General features: G+C 38.7%; 1 protein-coding gene, 1 long non-coding RNA gene and 1 other non-coding gene across 3 annotated transcripts; 2 read left to right on the plus strand and 1 right to left on the minus strand.

Annotated features, from left to right (window-relative positions):
* The first annotated feature begins 376 nt into the window (after positions 1-376).
* On the plus strand, positions 377-988 carry LOC120002603. Its single transcript, XM_038851364.1, has one exon. The coding sequence runs from the start codon at positions 377-379 to the stop codon at positions 986-988; it is 612 nt and encodes a 203-aa protein (XP_038707292.1).
* Positions 989-5,800: 4,812 nt separating this feature from the next.
* Positions 5,801-8,759, minus strand: LOC120001879. Its single transcript, XR_005469071.1, has 3 exons — positions 8,167-8,759; positions 7,150-7,246; positions 5,801-6,630 (listed from the first exon to the last, which is right to left on the minus strand). It is a non-coding gene; the product is annotated as an uncharacterized LOC120001879 (long non-coding RNA).
* A 9,674-nt stretch (positions 8,760-18,433) lies between these two features.
* On the plus strand, positions 18,434-18,539 carry LOC120003176. Its single transcript, XR_005469297.1, has one exon. It is a non-coding gene; the product is annotated as a small nucleolar RNA R71 (small nucleolar RNA).
* Positions 18,540-23,417: the final 4,878 nt, after the last annotated feature.

The following is a 23,417-nucleotide window of genomic DNA, read 5'->3' on the forward strand; positions in this document are numbered from 1 at the left end:
TTGGGAATACTCAATTCCATCCATAGACGAGCTTTTTACGTTAGATGCAATTTCAAATATAACTTGGTCTATTGGCATGTTTTGGTAACGAAACATTTTACGAAAGATAAACTAGCAAGTTAGAATTCTAAAAACACTAAATATAGTAGAACGGTCAACTTTGACGCTTTGGAATTGTTCAACTCTCTCTATGGACGAGCTTTTGACCTTTTTGTGCAATTTCAAACATAACTTGGTCTATTGGTGTCTTTACCTAACGAAACGTTTTACGAAAGTTAACTAGCTAGTTAGACCTCTAAGTACCATGCTTGTATTGCTACTGTTCAGACTACTCTAAATGTTGGCACTATCTTATGTTGGTACTCTCCATTATCAGATGGTCTGCAGAGTACAGAATCATGCCTTTGACCTGCAAACTCCTACAGCTACTGAGGATGCTCTTCTTATCACTGTTGATTCTTCTAGAGCTCCTAATAACACTATTATCCCAAAGCAGTTAACTCGAGAGAAATTTAAAGAGCTTTTGCCTACCTCATGGACTACCAACTATGAAACTTCATTTCATACAGATACTTCTTTGCAGTCCACTGATCCCAAATTCACACGAAAGAAGGATGGTACAGTTGAGATTGCTTTTCCATCCCCTTCGGCTGTCACTGCCCCGATCTTTCCCACAATAGCAGTTATTGAACCTTCTCTTCCTATAGCTGCCTTTGATGGAAAGGGTCGTCAAGTTTATGCCTATAAAGATCCCGTTACCCAACACTGTTATTGGGATCTAGATTGCAAGTGTAATGCTTGTCTTTTTGATGACTCAGACTTTGATCAGCTTACTCGTTCTGCTCGATGGTCTAAAATGAAGAAAAAGATTTCTCAAGCTCGTTTACAACAATTATTTCTTGCTGGAGACCCTGAAGTGGATCTTCTTGGTGAACCTTCAGTAGGTTTTGACTACTTCGTCATATATCCTCGCAGATCTCCCCCTTAGGAGTGTATTCCACCAACCCAGTGTTATATGTTTGATCCAGGCACTGCTCAGTGTGATGCCACTTTTCCTGCTATAGAGACATATACCACACCTTCAAATCGGGCTAAGCATTCTTGGAAAATTCCTAAAGAAACTACTCTCAAGCCTGATGGTTCTCTTAAACAACCTTTGTCAGCTACTGAAGCCACTCTTAATTGGCAATCTGATAATGTTGTTGCTCAGAATAAATTGCTTCTGAAGATCATTGATTCTCAGCAAACTCTTCATACTAAAGTTCAACATCATGCTTCAGCTATACAGCACCTTAAACGACAGATTGAGTCTCTCCATCATGAACTCCTAGCGATGGTTTCTCAGGGCTTTCTTGGATCTTCCATGGTCCATTCTGAAAAGCAAAAGGCTAAACACTTTCTTGAAGCTCAGTTAAAAGATTTGGAAAAACAAGCGCATTCAAGGCTCCTCCATGATTCTTATCATTCCATGCCCATAAATGCTTTCAATCCACCCAACTATCATCCTCAACCATTTGAAATTCCTGCCTCCAGTTCACTTCCTTTTAATAGCTCTTCCTACCTTTATCCTCCTAAACCTCAGCGTTCTACCAAGCCATTATCCAGACATATTCCTAACCCAACACCCACTCAACCAGCTCCACCCACTCAACCAGCTCCAGCTGCACCCTGAATTCCTACGCCACCAACCACTTCCAATCCTATTCTCACCTTTCTTGACAATTTGATTCAAACTCCTTCCTCAGATCTTTCTATGGTCAAACCCGCAGATCCCGTAGATCCCTCTTCCTTTAACCAACCTCCCATTCCTCCTAACGATCCAGATCCTGATCCACCATATATCTCTGACTCTGAGAGCTCTATTTCTCAACCACAAACTCCTTCTACTTTTAATCCCCCTCCAATTCATCCTTTTTCTATTGATGATATCCCTCCAAGCAAATGGAAGGAGCGTCTTGATGAACTTTTTGCTTGGTGTGTTACACAACTTCAACTGCCTAATGAAAAAACTAGTATGGTTATTAATCGTGTTACTACTCGTTTTACGGGTCGACTTCGAGAATGGTGGAATTCTCTTGGTCCATACAGGCAACTTCAAGCACGAGGGCTTTCTCTAGATAATTTCATGACTGCCATCTACAATGAGTTTACTGGAAACTTTGAACATCATGTTGAACAAGCTCGTGAAGAATTTTTCAAACTGAAGTGTTGTTCTTTTCAACGCCGTGATCTTGAAAAGCATTATGACCGTGTATCTTGCCGATATTATATTCTTAACGGTGTGGATGACACTAATCTGAAGCAAGCTTTTCTTAACTCCTTGCCCGAGCGCCTTGGTAATGAAGTTACTAAACTTATTGACACCAAGAGGACTTTTTTGGCTAGTCTCTCCTTTGGTGAGCTTTGGCGTCACACTCTCATGGCCCTTGATCGGCTTTGTAATCAGCAGTATTTCTTGAAGAAGTTGAAACAAACTAAACTGCTGCTTGGTTCTTCCTGTGATCGTTCTGATCTCAAAATTAAGTGCAGCAAGTCCAACTACCAATGTTCTCTTCCTAAAAAAGCCTGGCACAAAAGACTTTCTACTTTCCGTTCTTCCAAAAAGTTTGCTCGTCCTTTCAATCGACGCTGGAAGTTTCTATGTCGTCGCTAGAAGACTGCTGCCTATACTAAGAGTACTAAATGCTTTGTATGCAAACGACCTGGACATTTTGCACGAAATTGTCCTCAAAAGACTCGACGTTCTCAGCTTATTCAGCAAATCACTTATCATTGTGCTGACTATAATCCAGACAATGGTGATATTGAGTCTTTGTACTCTTTGGTTGATGATCCTACTGATGCTCAACTTGCTCTTCAATATGAAGATGATGCAGATGATTTCTCTGCTGATGGCTTTGATGTTGATTCCTTCTCAGACTCTCCTGAATCTGATATTTTCAGGCCCAAAATCTCCTCCTCCCCTTTCAATACTCCTCTTCCATATGCTCAACTCCATCTCCTACCTAAGAACTATGGTACACCCATTTCTCTCATAGCTTTCTTTGATACTGGTGCGGTTGTGTCTATTTTAAATCCTTCTCTTCTGCCAAACTCATTTTGGATTCCTTGTTCTAGGACTTTCACTACAGCAAATGGTGAACAATTTACTATTGATCTTCTTAGTAAACCTATTCTCCTTCGTATCTTTCCCACTCTCACTCTTCGACATCAGTTTCTTGGTTCAACTCTTCCTGGTAAAGATTGTCTCCTTGGCATTGACCTTTTGCATCAATTGCTTCAAAAGGTTCGATGGCATGATAATGGCTTGTCATATAAATCTTTCTTTCTTCCTTGGTCTACTATTCCTAATCTTTATCTGGCCCAACAGTTTCACCCTCTTCGAGATCAATTGATTCAAAAACTTTGTGCTATCAGTCATTCTGAGTTTGCTCAGAAACATCCTTTTCCCCTTTGGAAAAATCCTGATTTCTTTATTTCCTTACCTTTCAAGAGGAATGAAGATGTTAATCCTACTAAAGCTAGTCATCGTGGGATGTCTCCCGAGCACTATGCTTTAGCACTCACTGAACTTGATCATTTACTCTCTGAAGGTCTCATTGAACCTACTGTTTCTCCTTGGGCGTGTAAAGCTTTCTATGTTAATAATCATTCTGAACAAGTCCGGGGAAAAATGCGTCTTGTCATCAATTACCAGCCCTTAAATCACTTTCTAGCTGATGATAAGTTTCCTCTTCCCAATAAACAGCTATGGTTCTCTCGGATTGCTCAAGCCACTCTGTTTTCAAAGTTTGATCTTAAAGATGGTTTTTTGGCAATTAGGTCTCGTTCCTTCAGAACGTCCTAAAACTACTTTCTGTATTCCTGACAAACATTTCCAATGGACAGTTCTTCCTTTTGGTCTCAAAAATGCTCCCTCGGTCTTTCAAAAAACCCTTACTCGGATCTTTGCCCCCTTGCAAACTTTGCACCTGTTTATATTGATGATATTTTGATGTTTTCTATAGGACAGGACGAACATGCTGCTCTCTTACAACAATTTTTCAACATTGTCAATAGTAATGGAATAATGCTCTCTGAAAAGAAGATGGTCTTAGCTCAAGAATCATGTGATTTTCTTGGTCTGACATTTACAAAAGGTTCTTATGTGCTTCAACCACATCTGGCTACTCAACTCCTTAACTTTTCTGATGGTCCTTTTACCAAGACTGAACTTCAATAATTTCTTGCCTGGTCAACTACATGTCTGATTTCCTTCCTCGCATTGCTCAGCATCTACGACTACTCCATCCCCTTTTGAAAAAGAATGCTCCTCCATGGCACTCTCAACATTCAGCTGCAGTTAAAGCTATCAAGCTTCAGGCTCAGACTCTCCCAGCTCTCAAAATTCCTGCTAGTGGCAAACGAGTTCTTCAGACTGATGCTAGCTAGTGATGAATATTAGGCTGCAATTCTCTTTGAAGAAGACTCTCAGTCAGTTCGTCATATCTGTGGCTACAAGTCTGGTCCTTTCAAAGAATCTGAACTCCATTATCACTCCACTTTCAAAGAAGTTTTGGCTGTTAAACGATGCATTGAAAAGTTTCAATTTCATTTATTGGGACATCATTTTCTAGTCGAGATGGACATGTCTGCCTTCCCTAAAATTCTCCACTTCAAGGGGAAACAACTTCCTCATTCTCAGTTACTTCGCTGTAATTCTTGGTTTGCTCAGTTTACTTTTGACGTTGTTCATATCAAAGGCAAAACCAATGTTCTCGCTGATATCTTTTCTTGAAATCCTTCTCTTCATTCTATAGTTTCTTTAATCCCATCTGTGGGAATGTTCTCTCCATCATCCTCTCACTCTACCACCTCTGTTTTTGACATTTCTCCTCAGGCTATTCTCTCTGACTTGTCTTTTGAATTAGCTCTTCATATCTTCTCCCTTGTTACTAAACCACATGTTTTTCTTTCTTATTAGGGCTTTCTCAAAATTTCTACTCGTCATCATGGTTATACCCTCTCTGGTTGTCTCCATGATCTTTCTTTTCCCTTTCTCAATCTCTGACAGTTTAAAGATTACTACTATGTTCCCACCCCTATGATACTCTCTCTTCACTACCTACTTCAACTATATCATATTGGTTTTCAATTCTCTGTTGGCAAACTCGTTGTTATATTACTCTTTGTCAAACCCATTACCCTTACTTCCCTACCATTCCTGCCCGCCTCAACTTGTCTCTCTTTCTTTCTTGGTTCCAGCCTTTGTCTCAATGGATGAGTCTTCTTGACCCATATAAAGAACTGTCTGTTTATACATAAAGAAAAGTAGAAAACTGCTAGTGTGATTGGACTTGGGCTTTGGGCTTCTCCACTAGTGGCTCAGTTTTGATGACAATCTTTAGCCCAACTTGTATTAATCATTATCCAATTCAAGATTGGAATACAAACTAAATCACTGTTGCATTGGAGCATTGAGAATAAAAGGCAAAGCTGCATGTAATCCTGCCAGTGGAAAGCATGCTGATATAGTGATATGAGAAACACAAGCTATAGAAACATTATCCCTTGTATTCAAATACCACAAGGACTCGCTCGGAATACAAAATTCAGAAAGCATGAACCATAATTATAGAGAGAGATTAAAGAGAACGAAAATACAAGTCTTTCTCCTTCTGTGAAGTGCCAGGACATAGATATAGGGTTGGTTTCAGGGCATAGGAAGTGAAAGATTCAAAGAAATGAAGATATACTATATAACAATCTAACTGTCTCGAAACATAAAACCCATTAGCATTGTATATAATACAGTGCACATTCTGTCGCTAACAAAGCTACCATCCATGGTTGCCTACAAAACTAAGTGCACAAGCACTCAAAATTGACCCTTACGTCAATAGCATTGGCAGCACATGCAATTCTAGGCCAAAGAACATCACACTCCTTTCCAATGGGACCAATAAGTAATAGCAGAACCTACAGTTAGGAAAGCGTCAAACAGTTTGAAACCATAACCAGGCATCAGAGTCACTTCTCAAGTAAGTAATCCGAAAGAACATACTTCATTATATTGTGTAAAATGTTTACAAACTCTGAATAATTAACCTGGAGAGAGCTCACACTTCGGTCACAAGGTATATAAGAGTGTATGCCAGAGCCAAAGAAAGAATTAACATAACACAATGCAATAAGCAAGATCAAATCATTTTTTGATACGGGAATTTGGCTATCAGCTATTACCTAAACCTGCCATGTATAGCTACTTATAGAAACTACATTCTCCACGCATTCTCATAGTGAATCATTAGGAAAGAAAATAATCCAATAAATTCTAGCTTTCACTAATAAAGGTGAAGAAATAATAAAATTTCTTGATGAAGTTTGTGTTATCCATACGCAGAAAAACAAGTGTTTGACCATGCATCATTCTTAGGTGCTCAAGTTAAGGACCCATTTCTTCATACGCTCATAACAACACAACTCAGACCAAATGACAGTAATAATTCCATTGCAGCAATACAATTCACTGAAAATAATACAAAAGAATTCACAAGTACATGGTGCCAAACAATTAGAATATAGCTTCAGTAAAAAGGTTGGGAACACCTTTCATTTCTCCTTTAGAATTCACAATGACACCATCATTATCTACAAAAACAACAAACAAAAACTTTGAGAAACTGAATGAGCACAATAAGGGAATGATATTCAAGCAAATTATCCTAAGTGCCACCACCAAACAGCCAAAAATAGAACTCAACATTCCACTTTGACAGACATGATGATTTCCACATCACAATGATTTCAGCCAGTTTATTACTAAGACAAAAATACCAAAACTCTGACCGTAAACTTAGTTAATTTACACTACAAACAGCAAACCCATGCAAAATGTCTTAGTAACCAAATGATGACACTGATAATAACAATACTATCAATAATAGCAATAAAGCAACATAGAAACATCATCATCAACTAAGCCTTTATCTTAAAAGTTTAGGGTCTGCTACATGAGTCTACGCAAACAAATCAAAATAATCTCCAAAGCATGCTGAAAGAGTTTTTTTGAAAAATCTTAAAGTGCGAGTTTTAAAACATTTATCACGCCTATATAATTCTTAGGGAGAAACAAAGAAAAGTTGTCTCAGAAAACTGAAATCAGCTTACTGCTTGAACGCTTTATGTTCCTACAGAACGTGCTGCCACATTGGCATTGGAATGACTTTCCAGGAAGGCCATGGTCATCGAAGCCAACACCATAATCCTGCGGATACATAAAACACACATTAAGTGAGAAAAAATTAATCTATATAAATACAGCTGAAATGCATTAATATCAGGTTGGTTAAAAATGACTTTAATTGACCACAAGCGTTACAATATGATCAAGATAAAGTTTCGCATTCAAATAACCCTTATACATCTAATGAGAATGATAGTGCATTTGCATACGTCACTCAAAACTCAAGACAAGTATTCGATCAAATGTCATGCAAAAAAGTTACTCAAATGCATTTCCATGTGTTAAACTAGACAGTTACTTTAGGCATCTCAAGGTTATCCTATCTAATATGGCAGTATATAGTACATTAAATTTCAGAGGATTGTGACAAGACATTATAAGGTCGAACCATTAGGCTTATGAAAAAATTTCAAGCTTACTCACATACAAATACTGGTTTGTAGGTACAATTGTAATACTGGAATGAACGAAAAGGTGCGGCAGAGAATTAACACCTATATTCCTATGCCATGACAATGCATAAGCATTTTCTTAACACTCTCATGGATGATATTGCAAAAAGTACAAAAAACTGAAGATATATCATAGGCACTAGATATTCTCCCATATCGCATTTATGTACAAGAATATTTTTATCACTTCAATAAACATGAAACTATGAAAGTACTCATCTGAGTTTTTCATTAAAACTGAACCATCATATGATTCATGAAATAAGCAGAAGCTTATAATAATGCAAGGCTATATACAATATTACAATCAAAACTTTGCGTTTTCATTAAAAAATGCATGAATTACTATATACTACAGCACAAATGAACATCTGATGGAAACAGAACTACTGACGCAAAATGCATCTACTTCTCTTGTCATAAAATAAAAGCATGAATAACTATATACTACAGAACAAATGAACATCTTATGGAAACAGAACTACTGACCCAAGTTAGCTCTTCCAAGGCATCTACTTCTCTAGTTGTGAATAAAGCAAGCTACAAAAGATAAAGTGCATGTAAGACTTGATTGTAAATAGAAATCACCGTCATAAATCACAAAAGAGCATGGGAATACAAACGCATCTTAGGATGTGTTGGAAAAAGTCCCACATCGGTTAAATGATGCAAGGATAACTTTCATTAATGAGATTTACAGATTCTTCTTCTTCCTCCATGTTCTCTAAACTTTCTTCGTCTTCTTGACCTTCTACTTCTCTAATCTTTGAAGATACTTTGCATAACCAAAGTATAACATGGTATCGGAGCAGGCCGGTGTGCACTCGTCCTCGGTAAGAAGTCCACTCGTTGGGCCTTGGACAGAGATACCCAATCCATAAGTTCGAGGGGGTGTTGGACAAAGTCTCACATTGGTTAAATGATGCAAGGATAACTTGTATATAAGTTGGGTTCTCTCCTCCCTTCAATAAGGCCTTTTGGGGGAAGAACATGGGAGGCCCAAATTATAACAGGATGCATACATGATAATAGTGATGCTCTGGCGTCTCCATCTCCACCGGGATTTCAATCAAGTTTGCATCCAACATCTAGCAATGTAGGACATAAATTCATCAAATACTGTGCAAAAGTTATCAATAAAATGTAAAGAGCATGAAGTTTCACTTTCACCCATCCACTGTTTGGTTAGTTAATTATGCAACCGAAATTTGTGGATCCAACAATTTTGTGCAAATTTAGTCATTTACCATGCTTTTTTGCATTTGTTTTTCAATCCATCCAACATGCAAATACTTAAGTGAAATGCATCTCAAGAAATAAATTTGAAGATCAAGAAATTTAAAGAAACACATGTGGTTGATAAACCTGGCAACATTCCCATAAAAGGATGCATCCAAACTTTCAAATGCCAATATGCATCCCGTGGAACAGGATGCGTAAGCCCTTCATCATGTCGACCTTGGATGTTCCGCTCGTAGAACTCTCTGTTGGTGAGTATTTCTCCTACATACTTGCAGATAAAGGCACCCTTTGGCAGCTTCTATAGAGTTTGAAGGTGTAATATCTTGACCCGATTATACACTGTTTATGATATTTTGACACGCTCATTGAGGTGGAGTGAACCTTGGTGATCTGAACCGGGAATGGGAGAGAATAAAAATTAAATTAAGGAAAAGTATGAAAATATTTTTCATAAATAGAGGATTTTAAAAGAAACTTTTTGGCGTGAAAATCACTCAAATCGGATTTAAATTGGGTTTATTGTGAATTTTGGAAATTAATTAAACATTTTATTAAGGGGTGTTTTTGAAAAGGAAATATTGTATAAAATTAAAAATTAAAAAAAATTAAAATTTGCAAATATACCCTCACTCTCACATGACTTTTTCTCTCCTATTTCTCTCTCTATATCACGGTTTACCGGCGATTCCGACGACGTTGACAATCAAGATTGGTACCAAAAGGAGTGTATGGATGAGACGAGACGAGCATAACCCAACTTGAAGCGGGTTGAAAGGAGCTCCGGTTTGGGAGAAATCGTTGATTGAAGTTCCGGCCACCATGAGCTTTTCGTGGTCGATCCGATCGATTCCGGCGACGGTGTGACCCCGATTTTGGTATGTATGAGTTCATCTCTTCGAGCTCTTCAATTTGGTGTAAGATTTGGCAGGTTTGGGTGGCTGGATCACTGGCGGTAGTGTTGGCCAAGTTTCAGTCGAGTTGACTCGGTTGACTGGTGTATTGACCAGTCTGACCCGGTTTGGCATTGTTTGACCAGTCTGACCCATTTGACTCGGTTTCACCCATTTGACCCGGTTTGATTGTCGACTTTGATCGTTGACCTTAGTTGACCCAACGTATTTTCACTATATTTTCGTATATCGTGTTTTTTGGTGTAGGCGGTGATCCCGGTTGAGATTCGGAGCAGGTTGACTTTCGGAGTCAGGGGTTAATCAGGGACGCGTGCTTGGTATTTGCATCCTGATTTCCAGGTAGGGGTTTTCGTGTCTCTCGCGTGTGATTCTAGAGTTTCGGATTCACAGATTCTTATTATATTGTGGTTATGTCGGTTTCCGGTGGTGGAAATACAATCTGTTTGTATGTTTATACGTATTCTCTGTTGATTATCATTGTTGGTATGTTTTTAGAAGTGGGGTGATTGATATAGATTGTGGGGCCCATTTAGGAGCCCAATATATTGGATTATGATGGATAATACATTAGACCGGGTACGTACCTATAGACCGTCTGAGGTGAGGTGCATCACAGGGGACGCTCTCTGGTGTAGGCTATGCTATCGGGATTTCTAATCCTCAGCCAGTTTTGGTGTGGACCTGGACTGGGAGACACCCTACGGGGATTAGGGTGGGTCCAGGGGTGGATTATAGATTATGGATTATGGATTTATCGGAGATCACTGTTTGTGGTTACGGTGCTGAATAGCCTTATCGGTTGTCATGTTACTTGACTGGATTACTGATGGTTATATATTTACTGTATTTCATATTCTGCATCATATTCCTTAATTACTTATTTCTGGATATCGGTGTTCTCTTTCTATGTCTATTAAGCTTCTTGGCTCACCCCTCTTCTTATTTCCCGTTTAGGTGAGTTGGATTTAGGTGACGACGGTCAACGACGGGATGCATGAGCTAGTGTGTAGTCTCGAGTTGTTTCTTTAGCGAGTGTGAGGATTTTGGATGTTGTATTTGTATATGTTACTTATTTACTCAGTCTGATCTCGGGTAGACAAGTCTTCTTATTTCCGCTGTTGTATAAATACTTCGATGGTTTCGGTGGGTGTATATATGGTATTTTGGAGGGACTGTTTTCACATTATGTTTCAGGGGTTGTTACCATTTTATGTATTTTACATATTGGTTTATATATTGGATTAAGGGTTGGTTCGGGGGATGGGATCCCTTGTCGGTCACGTTCTTGTGGGTATATATATACTTTGGTATACCTCGGTATACCTTAGAAGAGAGGGGCGTGACAGAAGGCCCCACCCTTTCCCTTCAAGTGTAAAGAATACCTGACATACAGGGTAAGTAAGAGAGAAAAGAACACAATTTAGCAGATGATAGTGCATTGCAAAAGCATGAACTAAAAAAACTTCATATGAGAGTCAAGTTTTAAAGATAACCCAGTGTTACGAATTAATAAAACGTTTCGAACCATAACAATCGAGTGGTGCACCACTCGATTGCCACAAAGCTTATGACAACCACATTTGCTCCAACATTCTTTAATATATCGCCTTTTCAAATGAGCCTTGGACGGTTTCAATGTCACGCCCCGTTTTGGGTGGGGTTGTGAGATAGAAAACACATCTACAAAATTCGACGAACGTGACATAACATGTAGTACAATGAGCACCAACCTACACACAAATTAACAATTATCCTAAAGAGGACTCAAACAACACTAAGCCTCCATAAAACTACGGTTTCATACTATCAAATAATTAAAGATCTCAACGGTCAATCTCAAAAGAAAGTAACAAAACATCCAACAAAATCAGAATACTAGACCTCGGTGGTCAATCTCACGGAGGAACCAAAATTGCTCAAGTCAATGATGACTGAGAAATATGCCAAATTTCAATAGTTTAACTAGCTCTAAATCCTAATAAAGATAAGAAATATAAATCTAATATACGCGGATTACACTGCACAGTCTGCACTGTTATGCCTCCGATAGCCGATCCTGAACATCCTCCTGACCTGAGGGGGAAAGAAGGAAAAGAAAAGAAAGGGATGAGCAGAAGGCCCAGTAGGGAAATAAATTTAAAACAATAAACAACGAAATAGAACTACAATACCAGAAGGTACCGTACTAGATTCAAGCCTCTATAAAGATTCATAGCGCTCAAAGTGCCATAGAAAATAAACATGACACATAAAAATAAGAATATGGATAAACAATTGTAAGGTACAATAACCAATATGCATCATGATATGAATGCAATTTACAATATATATACATTTAAATATTGTATATATTTAAAACAACAAGTGGAACAATTGAGGCACACCGAATGTCGAAGGTCCGAAGCACTCGTTGACCAAGTGTCACAATCACACACAAAGGAGAATCCATTTAAGGAAAGTGTACTCCCAAACAACAAGGATATCCGGACACCTAAACAGGTAACGGGTTGTACACCCTACACCGAACAATGTGACACAACAACACAACCAACAATTGTCCACAAAACTTGGCTCAATATATGCCATGTTTACAATACAATTCAAAACATTTACAGTTCAACAAATGATATAGTTTCAATATCATTACAATAACTTACTTTGACAACAAATTGTATCTCAAACAATTTACCATAAATTAGTGACTTTGAATGAATCACAAATTCCTCTTTAATGCTTCAAAGGAATTTAATACAATTAAATTCCTTTATGCAATATTTTTGTTACAAAAACTCATTGTAAAATATGATAAGTGCAAGATGGTCTAGATCCACAATAACGGACTAGGCCATAAGAACACATCCATGGAATACAAGAATAATAGAGGCCAACAATTATCCATGAACAACAATCAAACAATTGTAGGAACAAGGAAGTTTTAGAATTTAGGAGGGTCCTACAATGATTCAAATAATGCATAAAAAGAAATTATCAAAGAGGATAAAAGTTTTCCCAATAATGATTAAATACAAGTCATACAAAGATCAAAGAGGGTGGTAGTTTCCCTACCTCTTGTAGACACAAACTTCACAAGATTAAGCAATAATCTCCAAATACTATCCAATGAACTAACTTAATAAAAAATAACATATCATAACTTAATTTATCAAACCTAACCTCAGTTTTGACAAAAGCCCCAAATTGGTTCCAATACCCTAAAATTGTAATCTAACAAATTTTCAATTAAACTTGTATATAATGGGATCATTGTTCTTACCAACTTATAGAGACCTTCAAAGATAGTTCCTAATACACAAAAAGAAAGAGATTCCAGTGTTAGCCACGAAAGGTGCACAAAACCATCCATCATGAAAATGTTTTAGCCAACGACTTTGACACAAGTTTAAATCCAATTCCCAATATTCATGCATTTATGAATACTACAGCAAAGTCTAGGTTGATTCCATCAGAATCTTAACATGGATTAAGAAAACATGAAACTTAATTATAATAATAGCAAATTAAAAGACAAATCATGTTATACAGAGGTTCAAGGAATAACCTAGATGAATCACTGCAATTGGAACTTCATGCTGTGGCATAACATCTGTAAATGACTCATCTTTGGGCTTAAGTAGAGCACGGGTCCTCAGCACCTTCTGTTTGGGCAAAAGAAGAATTCCAGGTTCAACTATACGCTCTTTCATCTTTTTAGATAAATAAACTAATACGTTAGATGCTCTCTCGTCCATATGAGCAACTTGAGATGAGAGAGTTGAGGTTGACGCATATCAGATTCAGGTCACTTAGATGGAGCGAATGATATGGATTTAATTGCAAGCGCACAAATCGCACAAGTAATAAAGAGATGAGTAAATTATCGTTTCCACTAGGGATGTGTTGGCAATAGAAATCAATGTCAAACTAGTAACAACTATGCAAATTGGGGAAACGGATTCGAGATTGATTTTGTTTTTAAACTAAACGAAAGCAAAAGAACAAAGACAAATCAAACACAAGTATGAAATCAAGGATGGAAAGCACTAAGGTACTTAACGTCACCTCACCTATCCAATTCAATTCCCTTGGTCCCTTAATCCCTAATTCCTCTCTCTATAATGACAATCGATTTCCCAACCTATTCAGTGTTCTATTCCTAGATACATCAAACATATTTTCAACATAAATCCCTGTTATTCCTAACAATCGGATTAATATATCAAAAACCCATTAAGAACTATGGAAATCATTTGGCAATTGCATAAGTCACAAACCTATATTCCTATGGTTCATGCACCCTATGTCATCTATGGCTTGAGGCAAACCCTAGATATCTCCTTCCGGTCTCAATCTAGGCAACAAATCAATTGAATGATGGCCAAACATTCAAAAGCATTAATCACACCCATAGACAATCAAGAGAGAGAGAGAAATCAAGAAATAAGGAAATCAAGTTTATTGAATCTTCAAGGTTTGGTTACATTAAGTCCCTAGTAAGAAATCTAGTCACTCATGGAAGCAAAATACATCATTAAACAAAGGAAATCAACCATAGAAACTAGGATAGAAAAGGAGAGAGAAAACCCCCTTGTAGACCCTCTTCTTCTCCAAGCTCCAATGGTGGCTCCAAGCTCTCCAATGGTGGTAGAATGAAAAACCCTCCAAGAACCCCCCAAAACCCTATTTTTTTTGCCCTTTTATACTTCCCCAAACTCTTATGTCGTTTTCAAAATAAGTTGGGGTCGTTTTGGCTTAAAAACAAGTGAATTCGGAACTTTTTCGCGAAACTGCGCGTTCTGTGAATAGTACCTCCGATCGATCGGAAATACAATCTGTCTCGATGAATTCAATGCTGTTTTGGCAGGTCCGATCGATCAGGAATGGCTCCGATCGATCGGAAATCGATTCTGGAGTAAAAATCTTCATTTTGCACTCTTTTCCTTCCTTTCTTGCCTTGATACCTACAATATGCAAATATAACTTTCTTAGGCAATATCAACTCTTAATCAACTCAAAATGGGATGAACTTATGTGTAAAGGATGTGCAAATGTATGTATATATTTGGCACATCAAACACCCCCACACTTAATCGTTGCTCGTCCTCGAGCAAATTGAGAATGAATAAAAGAAGGAAAGAGTATTTTCCGTTAAGCTCAAATGAAAAATAAAATAACTAAGACCTACTCTAAATAAGTAACTAATGTATGCCACTTTCGTAGGGCTCACGATGACACTTAGCATGTGCCACAAGCCTTTAAACCCCTAGGTGCCCCTAGTAGGAGGAGTTGTGTCTCCTGAGAGTTTACCAGAATGATACCCACAAACATTAAACAACTTCAATGCCAAAACTCATGTCATCAACAAGAGTATAAAATGGATTCTCAATTGCAACCCTATCCACACTAACAAATCAAGCATTAGGGCATTCAAACCAATAAAAGCATTCCTTCAAGAATCTTATCTCATCCACTTTGCTTATAAATTCAAGAAATGATGCACATAATGGATTTCACTTGATATTCGGCTTCAAAGTGACATAAACAATGGCCATGAAGTCTTCCAATAACAATAAGAATCAAAAAAACAAATACAATGAGCATTTATTCAAACTTCATTCTATTCACATTTTTTTTTTCTTTCTTTTTCTTCTCAAAGGTGATTTGTGCAATGTTCAACCTCCTTGAGCTTTCTAAATGACTCATGTAACGAGCTTTCGACCAATGACTCCCAATCCAGTTGGCTTAGGGCACTAGGTGTTAAGACACCCCAACGGATCTAATTACCCGAGTCAAAAAGGCTACGAGGTTAAACTAGTCACCAAGGTACTCTAACATTCATTTCCTACCTTTTTACGCGAAACTCATTGCTTGCTAGGCAAGAGGCCCGGTTACTCAGCAGAAAATTTATGAAAGAAACCATTTATTCATAAACACAATTTTTTTTCTCTTTTCTATTTTTTTTTTCTATATATATTTTTTTTCTCTTTTTCATTGCTCAAGTAGTGCTACTTAGAATCAAATTGATCTCAAACAACCACAAATGTCAAAGTCAAGTCAAATTTCATACCCCACAATCAAGTGTTCCATATTCACAAAGACACAATGGACAAAACAATTTTCAAGATAGGAACAACTCAATTGGAAAGAATGTCCATAGCAAGATCCATCAATGCTTCAAAGATCACAAAATTCATCCAAATACACTCAAGAGTGACATGGCATAAGGCATTTGAAGTCAAAAATTTTATTTTTTTTACAAAAACTAGAAACCTAAATTCCCACCCCCACACTTAAAATATGCAATGTCCTCAATGCATGGAATAGGTGAAAATAGAAATAAAAAGATAGAGATAGAACAATAAAACCTGGGTTGCCTCCCGAAAGCGCTTGGTTTAAAGTCTTCAGCCCGACTCCCCTTTGTGAATTCAACCGGGATCCTTGAGGGTTATGGTGTATACTCCCCTTGATGGCTTCTTGAGATTGACATTTGATTGCTTAGGTTCCATGCAATGAGCATAAGCTTTCATCACCACCGTTTCTTTAGGAAAGGCATGTTTCTTCATTTTCTTGGTCTTCCTCTTCTTCTTTTTCTTGCTCTTCTTTTTCTTCTCCTTGGGATCTTCAACTTGAGACTTTGATACATCATTTTCAGCTTGGGTGGATGCCTTGGGAATTTCATGCTTCACTTTGGAGTCTTGGCCTAGGAAAACTTCCACCGGAATATATGGAGTTTCCTTTTTAAGAGTGTCGGGGATAACCATGTCAATATGCTCCACTTGGAGGCATTGTTGAGAAACCTCATCTTGCCTTCTATTGCCAAACACTTTGAAAGTGATTTGATCACCTCCCGCACCTTTCAAAGTAAGCTTCCCTTTTTCAACATCTATCAAAGCTTTCCCGGTGCTCAAGAATGGCCTTCCCAAGATTATGGGAGTGGTGGGATTGGCTTCCATATCCAAGATAAGAAAATCCACCGGGAACATAAGATCACCCACCTTCACTAAAACATCCTCCACCATGCCAATAGGATACTTGATAGATCTATCCGCCATTTGCAAAGACACCGTGGTTGGACTAATCTCCTTCATCCCAATTTGCTTAGCTACCGATAATGGCATCAAATTGATGCTAGCTCCAAGATCACATAAAGATCTTTCAATCAAGGTGTTTCCAATGGTGCACGGGATTGTGAAACTTCCCGGATCATCTTGCTTAATTGGGAGCTTCCGTTGCACAATGGCACTACACTCTTCGGTCAATTGTATCTTTTCATGCTCCTGCAACCTCCGCTTCTTGGATAAGATCTCTTTCATGAATTTGGCATAGCAAGGAATTTGCTCTAAAGCTTCGGCAAAGGGGATGTTCACTTGAAGCTTCTTGAATACCTCCAAAAATTTAGAAAATTGATCATCATTCTTCTTAGTGCTCTTCAACCTTTGAGGAAATGGAATTGGAGGCACATAAGGTTTGATTGGAGGTGCAGGGAGAGAACTATCGGGCCAATCGGGCTCAATTGCATATCGTGGCTGCACATCTTTCGTTTTCACAGGAGCTGGAACAGGTCGATCGATCGGGTGGGGCTCCGATCGATCGGAAATAGCCTCGGGTAAAGTTTTACCAAGGAGGCCCGATCGATCGGGAACCCCCTCCGATCGATCGAAAATTGTCTCTGGACATTTTTCAGCTTCGTTCTCCCTTGTTTTCCTGCACTTCTCCTCCTCCTGCAAAATTTTTGCCTTTTCGGCGTCTAGATCAGAAGCATTTTTAACCACCTTACCAATCCGGAGAGTGATTGCCATGCATTGTTCTTTCTCCTTCCCTTTTGGATTCACCTCCGATTGGCTTGGCAACGTACCTCTTTCTCTATATGACAAAGTGTTAGCTATTTGCCCCATTTGTACCTCAAGATTCCGGATGGAAGTTCCATAGCTTTGCATCAAAGTTGCTTGAGCTTGTAGAGTGGCATCGGTTTTACTCATGTATTGCTCCGTCCTCGTCATAAATTGGGAGGTATGAGTTGTAAGTGTATCTAGGCCTCGGCTAGCTTTGAAAACATCTCATCAATATCCCTCTTCTTCTCTTGGGGCTGCACTAGATGTTGAGGATTTTGCACATTTTGAGTATTGCTCCAAGAGAAGTTGGGGTGATTCCTAAATCCCGGATTGTAGAAGTTGGAATAAAGATCATTGCGAGGTTGATTGAAATTACCTCCACCAATGGCATTCACTTGCTCACTAGGATTAGATGAAGAAGCAATAAGACACTCTTCGGTAGGATGGCGTCCACAACAATAAGCACAAGACATATGAGAATGTGTGTTTTGCATAGCATGTACCCCTTGAGCTTGATTTAGCGTCAATGCCTCAATCTTCTTTGCCATAATAGCCAAGGTAGACATAACTTCATCATCTCTACAACTTCCTCCTTACTTTGGATTCCCCTTCACCGAGGACCAAGAGTTAGTGGTCTTGGCCACTTTATCAAGTAATTCCCGAGCCTCCTCTTGATTTTTGGTCATAAAAGAACCTCCCGCAGCCGCATCAATAGTCTCTTTAGTATGCATGCACAACCCATTATAGAAAGCTTGGTACACCACCCATTCTGGAAGACCATGATTTGGGCAACTTCGAATAATGCCTTTAAAGCGCTCCCAAGCCTCATAAAATGATTCAAAATCCTTTTGGGCAAAGGACATGATATCCACCCTAATTTGCACCGCTTTGCCCGGAGGAAAGAATTTCGTCAAGAATTGTTCCGCCATCTCATCCCAAGTGGTGATAGAATTGGGAGGCAAGGACATCAACCATCCCTTAGCATTGTCCCTCAAAGAAAATGGGAATAGCCTCAACAAGATAGCATCCTTAGAAGCTCCGTTAATCCCAAAAGTGGTGCACACATGCAAGAAAGAGCGAAGATGTACATTGGGCTCTTCATTAGGAAGACCATAGAAAACCACCGAATTAGAGGTAATGTTGATGATAGCCGGCTTGATCTCAAAATTAGTAGCATTGATAGGAGGATAGCGGATGCTTGAAGGATTTGTATCCCAAGTAGGCCTAGCACAATCCTCAAGAGAGCGAGGATCAAATTGCCTAGGAGGGTTTTCAACCGCTTCACCACCATTTCTTCCATTAGCACCTCCACCATTACCATTACCATCATTCACATTTAAAGCTCCACCAAGATCACCATCATTCCCCCTTCCTTGATTGTCTCCCATGCCTTCCATTTGATTATTAATAAGCTCCCGTCTAAGATTGTGAAAAGTCCTTTCAATCTCCAAATCAATAGCAATTAATTCCGGATTAATAGAACGTCTTCCCAAGCTCATACAAGAGAAAGAATTTCTGCAGAAAAATAAAAACCAATTAACACAATTGAAAACCTAATTTGACACAAAAAACAATTGCCTCAATCCCCGGCAACGGCGCCAAAAACTTGATATGGATTTAATTGCAAGCGCACAAATCGCACAAGTAATAAAGAGATGAGTAAATTATCGTTTCCACTAGGGATGTGTTGGCAATAGAAATCAATGTCAAACTAGTAACAACTATGCAAATTGGGGAAACGGATTCGAGATTGATTTTGTTTTTAAACTAAACGAAAGCAAAAGAACAAAGACAAATCAAACACAAGTATGAAATCAAGGATGGAAAGCACTAAGGTACTTAACGTCACCTCACCTATCCAATTCAATTCCCTTGGTCCCTTAATCCCTAATTCCTCTCTCTATAATGACAATCGATTTCCCAACCTATTCAGTGTTCTATTCCTAGATACATCAAACATATTTTCAACATAAATCCCTGTTATTCCTAACAATCGGATTAATATATCAAAAACCCATTAAGAACTATGGAAATCATTTGGCAATTGCATAAGTCACAAACCTATATTCCTATGGTTCATGCACCCTATGTCATCTATGGCTTGAGGCAAACCCTAGATATCTCCTTCCGGTCTCAATCTAGGCAACAAATCAATTGAATGATGGCCAAACATTCAAAAGCATTAATCACACCCATAGACAATCAAGAGAGAGAGAGAAATCAAGAAATAAGGAAATCAAGTTTATTGAATCTTCAAGGTTTGGTTACATTAAGTCCCTAGTAAGAAATCTAGTCACTCATGGAAGCAAAATACATCATTAAACAAAGGAAATCAACCATAGAAACTAGGATAGAAAAGGAGAGAGAAAACCCCCTTGTAGACCCTCTTCTTCTCCAAGCTCCAATGGTGGCTCCAAGCTCTCCAATGGTGGTAGAATGAAAAACCCTCCAAGAACCCCCCAAAACCCTATTTTTTTGCCCTTTTATACTTCCCCAAACTCTTATGTCGTTTTCAAAATAAGTTGGGGTCGTTTTGGCTTAAAAACAAGTGAATTCGGAACTTTTTCGCGAAACTGCGCGTTCTGTGAATAGTACCTCCGATCGATCGGAAATACAATCTGTCTCGATGAATTCAATGCTGTTTTGGCAGGTCCGATCGATCAGGAATGGCTCCGATCGATCGGAAATCGATTCTGGAGTAAAAATCTTCATTTTGCACTCTTTTCCTTCCTTTCTTGCCTTGATACCTACAATATGCAAATATAACTTTCTTAGGCAATATCAACTCTTAATCAACTCAAAATGGGATGAACTTATGTGTAAAGGATGTGCAAATGTATGTATATATTTGGCACATCAAACACCCCCACACTTAATCGTTGCTCGTCCTCGAGCAAATTGAGAATGAATAAAAGAAGGAAAGAGTATTTTCCGTTAAGCTCAAATGAAAAATAAAATAACTAAGACCTACTCTAAATAAGTAACTAATGTATGCCACTTTCGTAGGGCTCACGATGACACTTAGCATGTGCCACAAGCCTTTAAACCCCTAGGTGCCCCTAGTAGGAGGAGTTGTGTCTCCTGAGAGTTTACCAGAATGATACCCACAAACATTAAACAACTTCAATGCCAAAACTCATGTCATCAACAAGAGTATAAAATGGATTCTCAATTGCAACCCTATCCACACTAACAAATCAAGCATTAGGGCATTCAAACCAATAAAAGCATTCCTTCAAGAATCTTATCTCATCCACTTTGCTTATAAATTCAAGAAATGATGCACATAATGGATTTCACTTGATATTCGGCTTCAAAGTGACATAAACAATGGCCATGAAGTCTTCCAATAACAATAAGAATCAAAAAAACAAATACAATGAGCATTTATTCAAACTTCATTCTATTCACATTTTTTTTTTCTTTCTTTTTCTTCTCAAAGGTGATTTGTGCAATGTTCAACCTCCTTGAGCTTTCTAAATGACTCATGTAACGAGCTTTCGACCAATGACTCCCAATCCAGTTGGCTTAGGGCACTAGGTGTTAAGACACCCCAACGGATCTAATTACCCGAGTCAAAAAGGCTACGAGGTTAAACTAGTCACCAAGGTACTCTAACATTCATTTCCTACCTTTTTACGCGAAACTCATTGCTTGCTAGGCAAGAGGCCCGGTTACTCAGCAGAAAATTTATGAAAGAAACCATTTATTCATAAACACAATTTTTTTTCTCTTTTCTATTTTTTTTTTCTATATATATTTTTTTTCTCTTTTTCATTGCTCAAGTAGTGCTACTTAGAATCAAATTGATCTCAAACAACCACAAATGTCAAAGTCAAGTCAAATTTCATACCCCACAATCAAGTGTTCCATATTCACAAAGACACAATGGACAAAACAATTTTCAAGATAGGAACAACTCAATTGGAAAGAATGTCCATAGCAAGATCCATCAATGCTTCAAAGATCACAAAATTCATCCAAATACACTCAAGAGTGACATGGCATAAGGCATTTGAAGTCAAAAATTTTATTTTTTTTACAAAAACTAGAAACCTAAATTCCCACCCCCACACTTAAAATATGCAATGTCCTCAATGCATGGAATAGGTGAAAATAGAAATAAAAAGATAGAGATAGAACAATAAAACCTGGGTTGCCTCCCGAAAGCGCTTGGTTTAAAGTCTTCAGCCCGACTCCCCTTTGTGAATTCAACCGGGATCCTTGAGGGTTATGGTGTATACTCCCCTTGATGGCTTCTTGAGATTGACATTTGATTGCTTAGGTTCCATGCAATGAGCATAAGCTTTCATCACCACCGTTTCTTTAGGAAAGGCATGTTTCTTCATTTTCTTGGTCTTCCTCTTCTTCTTTTTCTTGCTCTTCTTTTTCTTCTCCTTGGGATCTTCAACTTGAGACTTTGATACATCATTTTCAGCTTGGGTGGATGCCTTGGGAATTTCATGCTTCACTTTGGAGTCTTGGCCTAGGAAAACTTCCACCGGAATATATGGAGTTTCCTTTTTAAGAGTGTCGGGGATAACCATGTCAATATGCTCCACTTGGAGGCATTGTTGAGAAACCTCATCTTGCCTTCTATTGCCAAACACTTTGAAAGTGATTTGATCACCTCCCGCACCTTTCAAAGTAAGCTTCCCTTTTTCAACATCTATCAAAGCTTTCCCGGTGCTCAAGAATGGCCTTCCCAAGATTATGGGAGTGGTGGGATTGGCTTCCATATCCAAGATAAGAAAATCCACCGGGAACATAAGATCACCCACCTTCACTAAAACATCCTCCACCATGCCAATAGGATACTTGATAGATCTATCCGCCATTTGCAAAGACACCGTGGTTGGACTAATCTCCTTCATCCCAATTTGCTTAGCTACCGATAATGGCATCAAATTGATGCTAGCTCCAAGATCACATAAAGATCTTTCAATCAAGGTGTTTCCAATGGTGCACGGGATTGTGAAACTTCCCGGATCATCTTGCTTAATTGGGAGCTTCCGTTGCACAATGGCACTACACTCTTCGGTCAATTGTATCTTTTCATGCTCCTGCAACCTCCGCTTCTTGGATAAGATCTCTTTCATGAATTTGGCATAGCAAGGAATTTGCTCTAAAGCTTCGGCAAAGGGGATGTTCACTTGAAGCTTCTTGAATACCTCCAAAAATTTAGAAAATTGATCATCATTCTTCTTAGTGCTCTTCAACCTTTGAGGAAATGGAATTGGAGGCACATAAGGTTTGATTGGAGGTGCAGGGAGAGAACTATCGGGCCAATCGGGCTCAATTGCATATCGTGGCTGCACATCTTTCGTTTTCACAGGAGCTGGAACAGGTCGATCGATCGGGTGGGGCTCCGATCGATCGGAAATAGCCTCGGGTAAAGTTTTACCAAGGAGGCCCGATCGATCGGGAACCCCCTCCGATCGATCGAAAATTGTCTCTGGACATTTTTCAGCTTCGTTCTCCCTTGTTTTCCTGCACTTCTCCTCCTCCTGCAAAATTTTTGCCTTTTCGGCGTCTAGATCAGAAGCATTTTTAACCACCTTACCAATCCGGAGAGTGATTGCCATGCATTGTTCTTTCTCCTTCCCTTTTGGATTCACCTCCGATTGGCTTGGCAACGTACCTCTTTCTCTATATGACAAAGTGTTAGCTATTTGCCCCATTTGTACCTCAAGATTCCGGATGGAAGTTCCATAGCTTTGCATCAAAGTTGCTTGAGCTTGTAGAGTGGCATCGGTTT

The sequence above is a fragment of the Tripterygium wilfordii genome, chromosome 7 (genome assembly GCF_013401445.1).
Source record: "Tripterygium wilfordii isolate XIE 37 chromosome 7, ASM1340144v1, whole genome shotgun sequence".
Taxonomy (NCBI): domain Eukaryota; kingdom Viridiplantae; phylum Streptophyta; class Magnoliopsida; order Celastrales; family Celastraceae; genus Tripterygium; species Tripterygium wilfordii.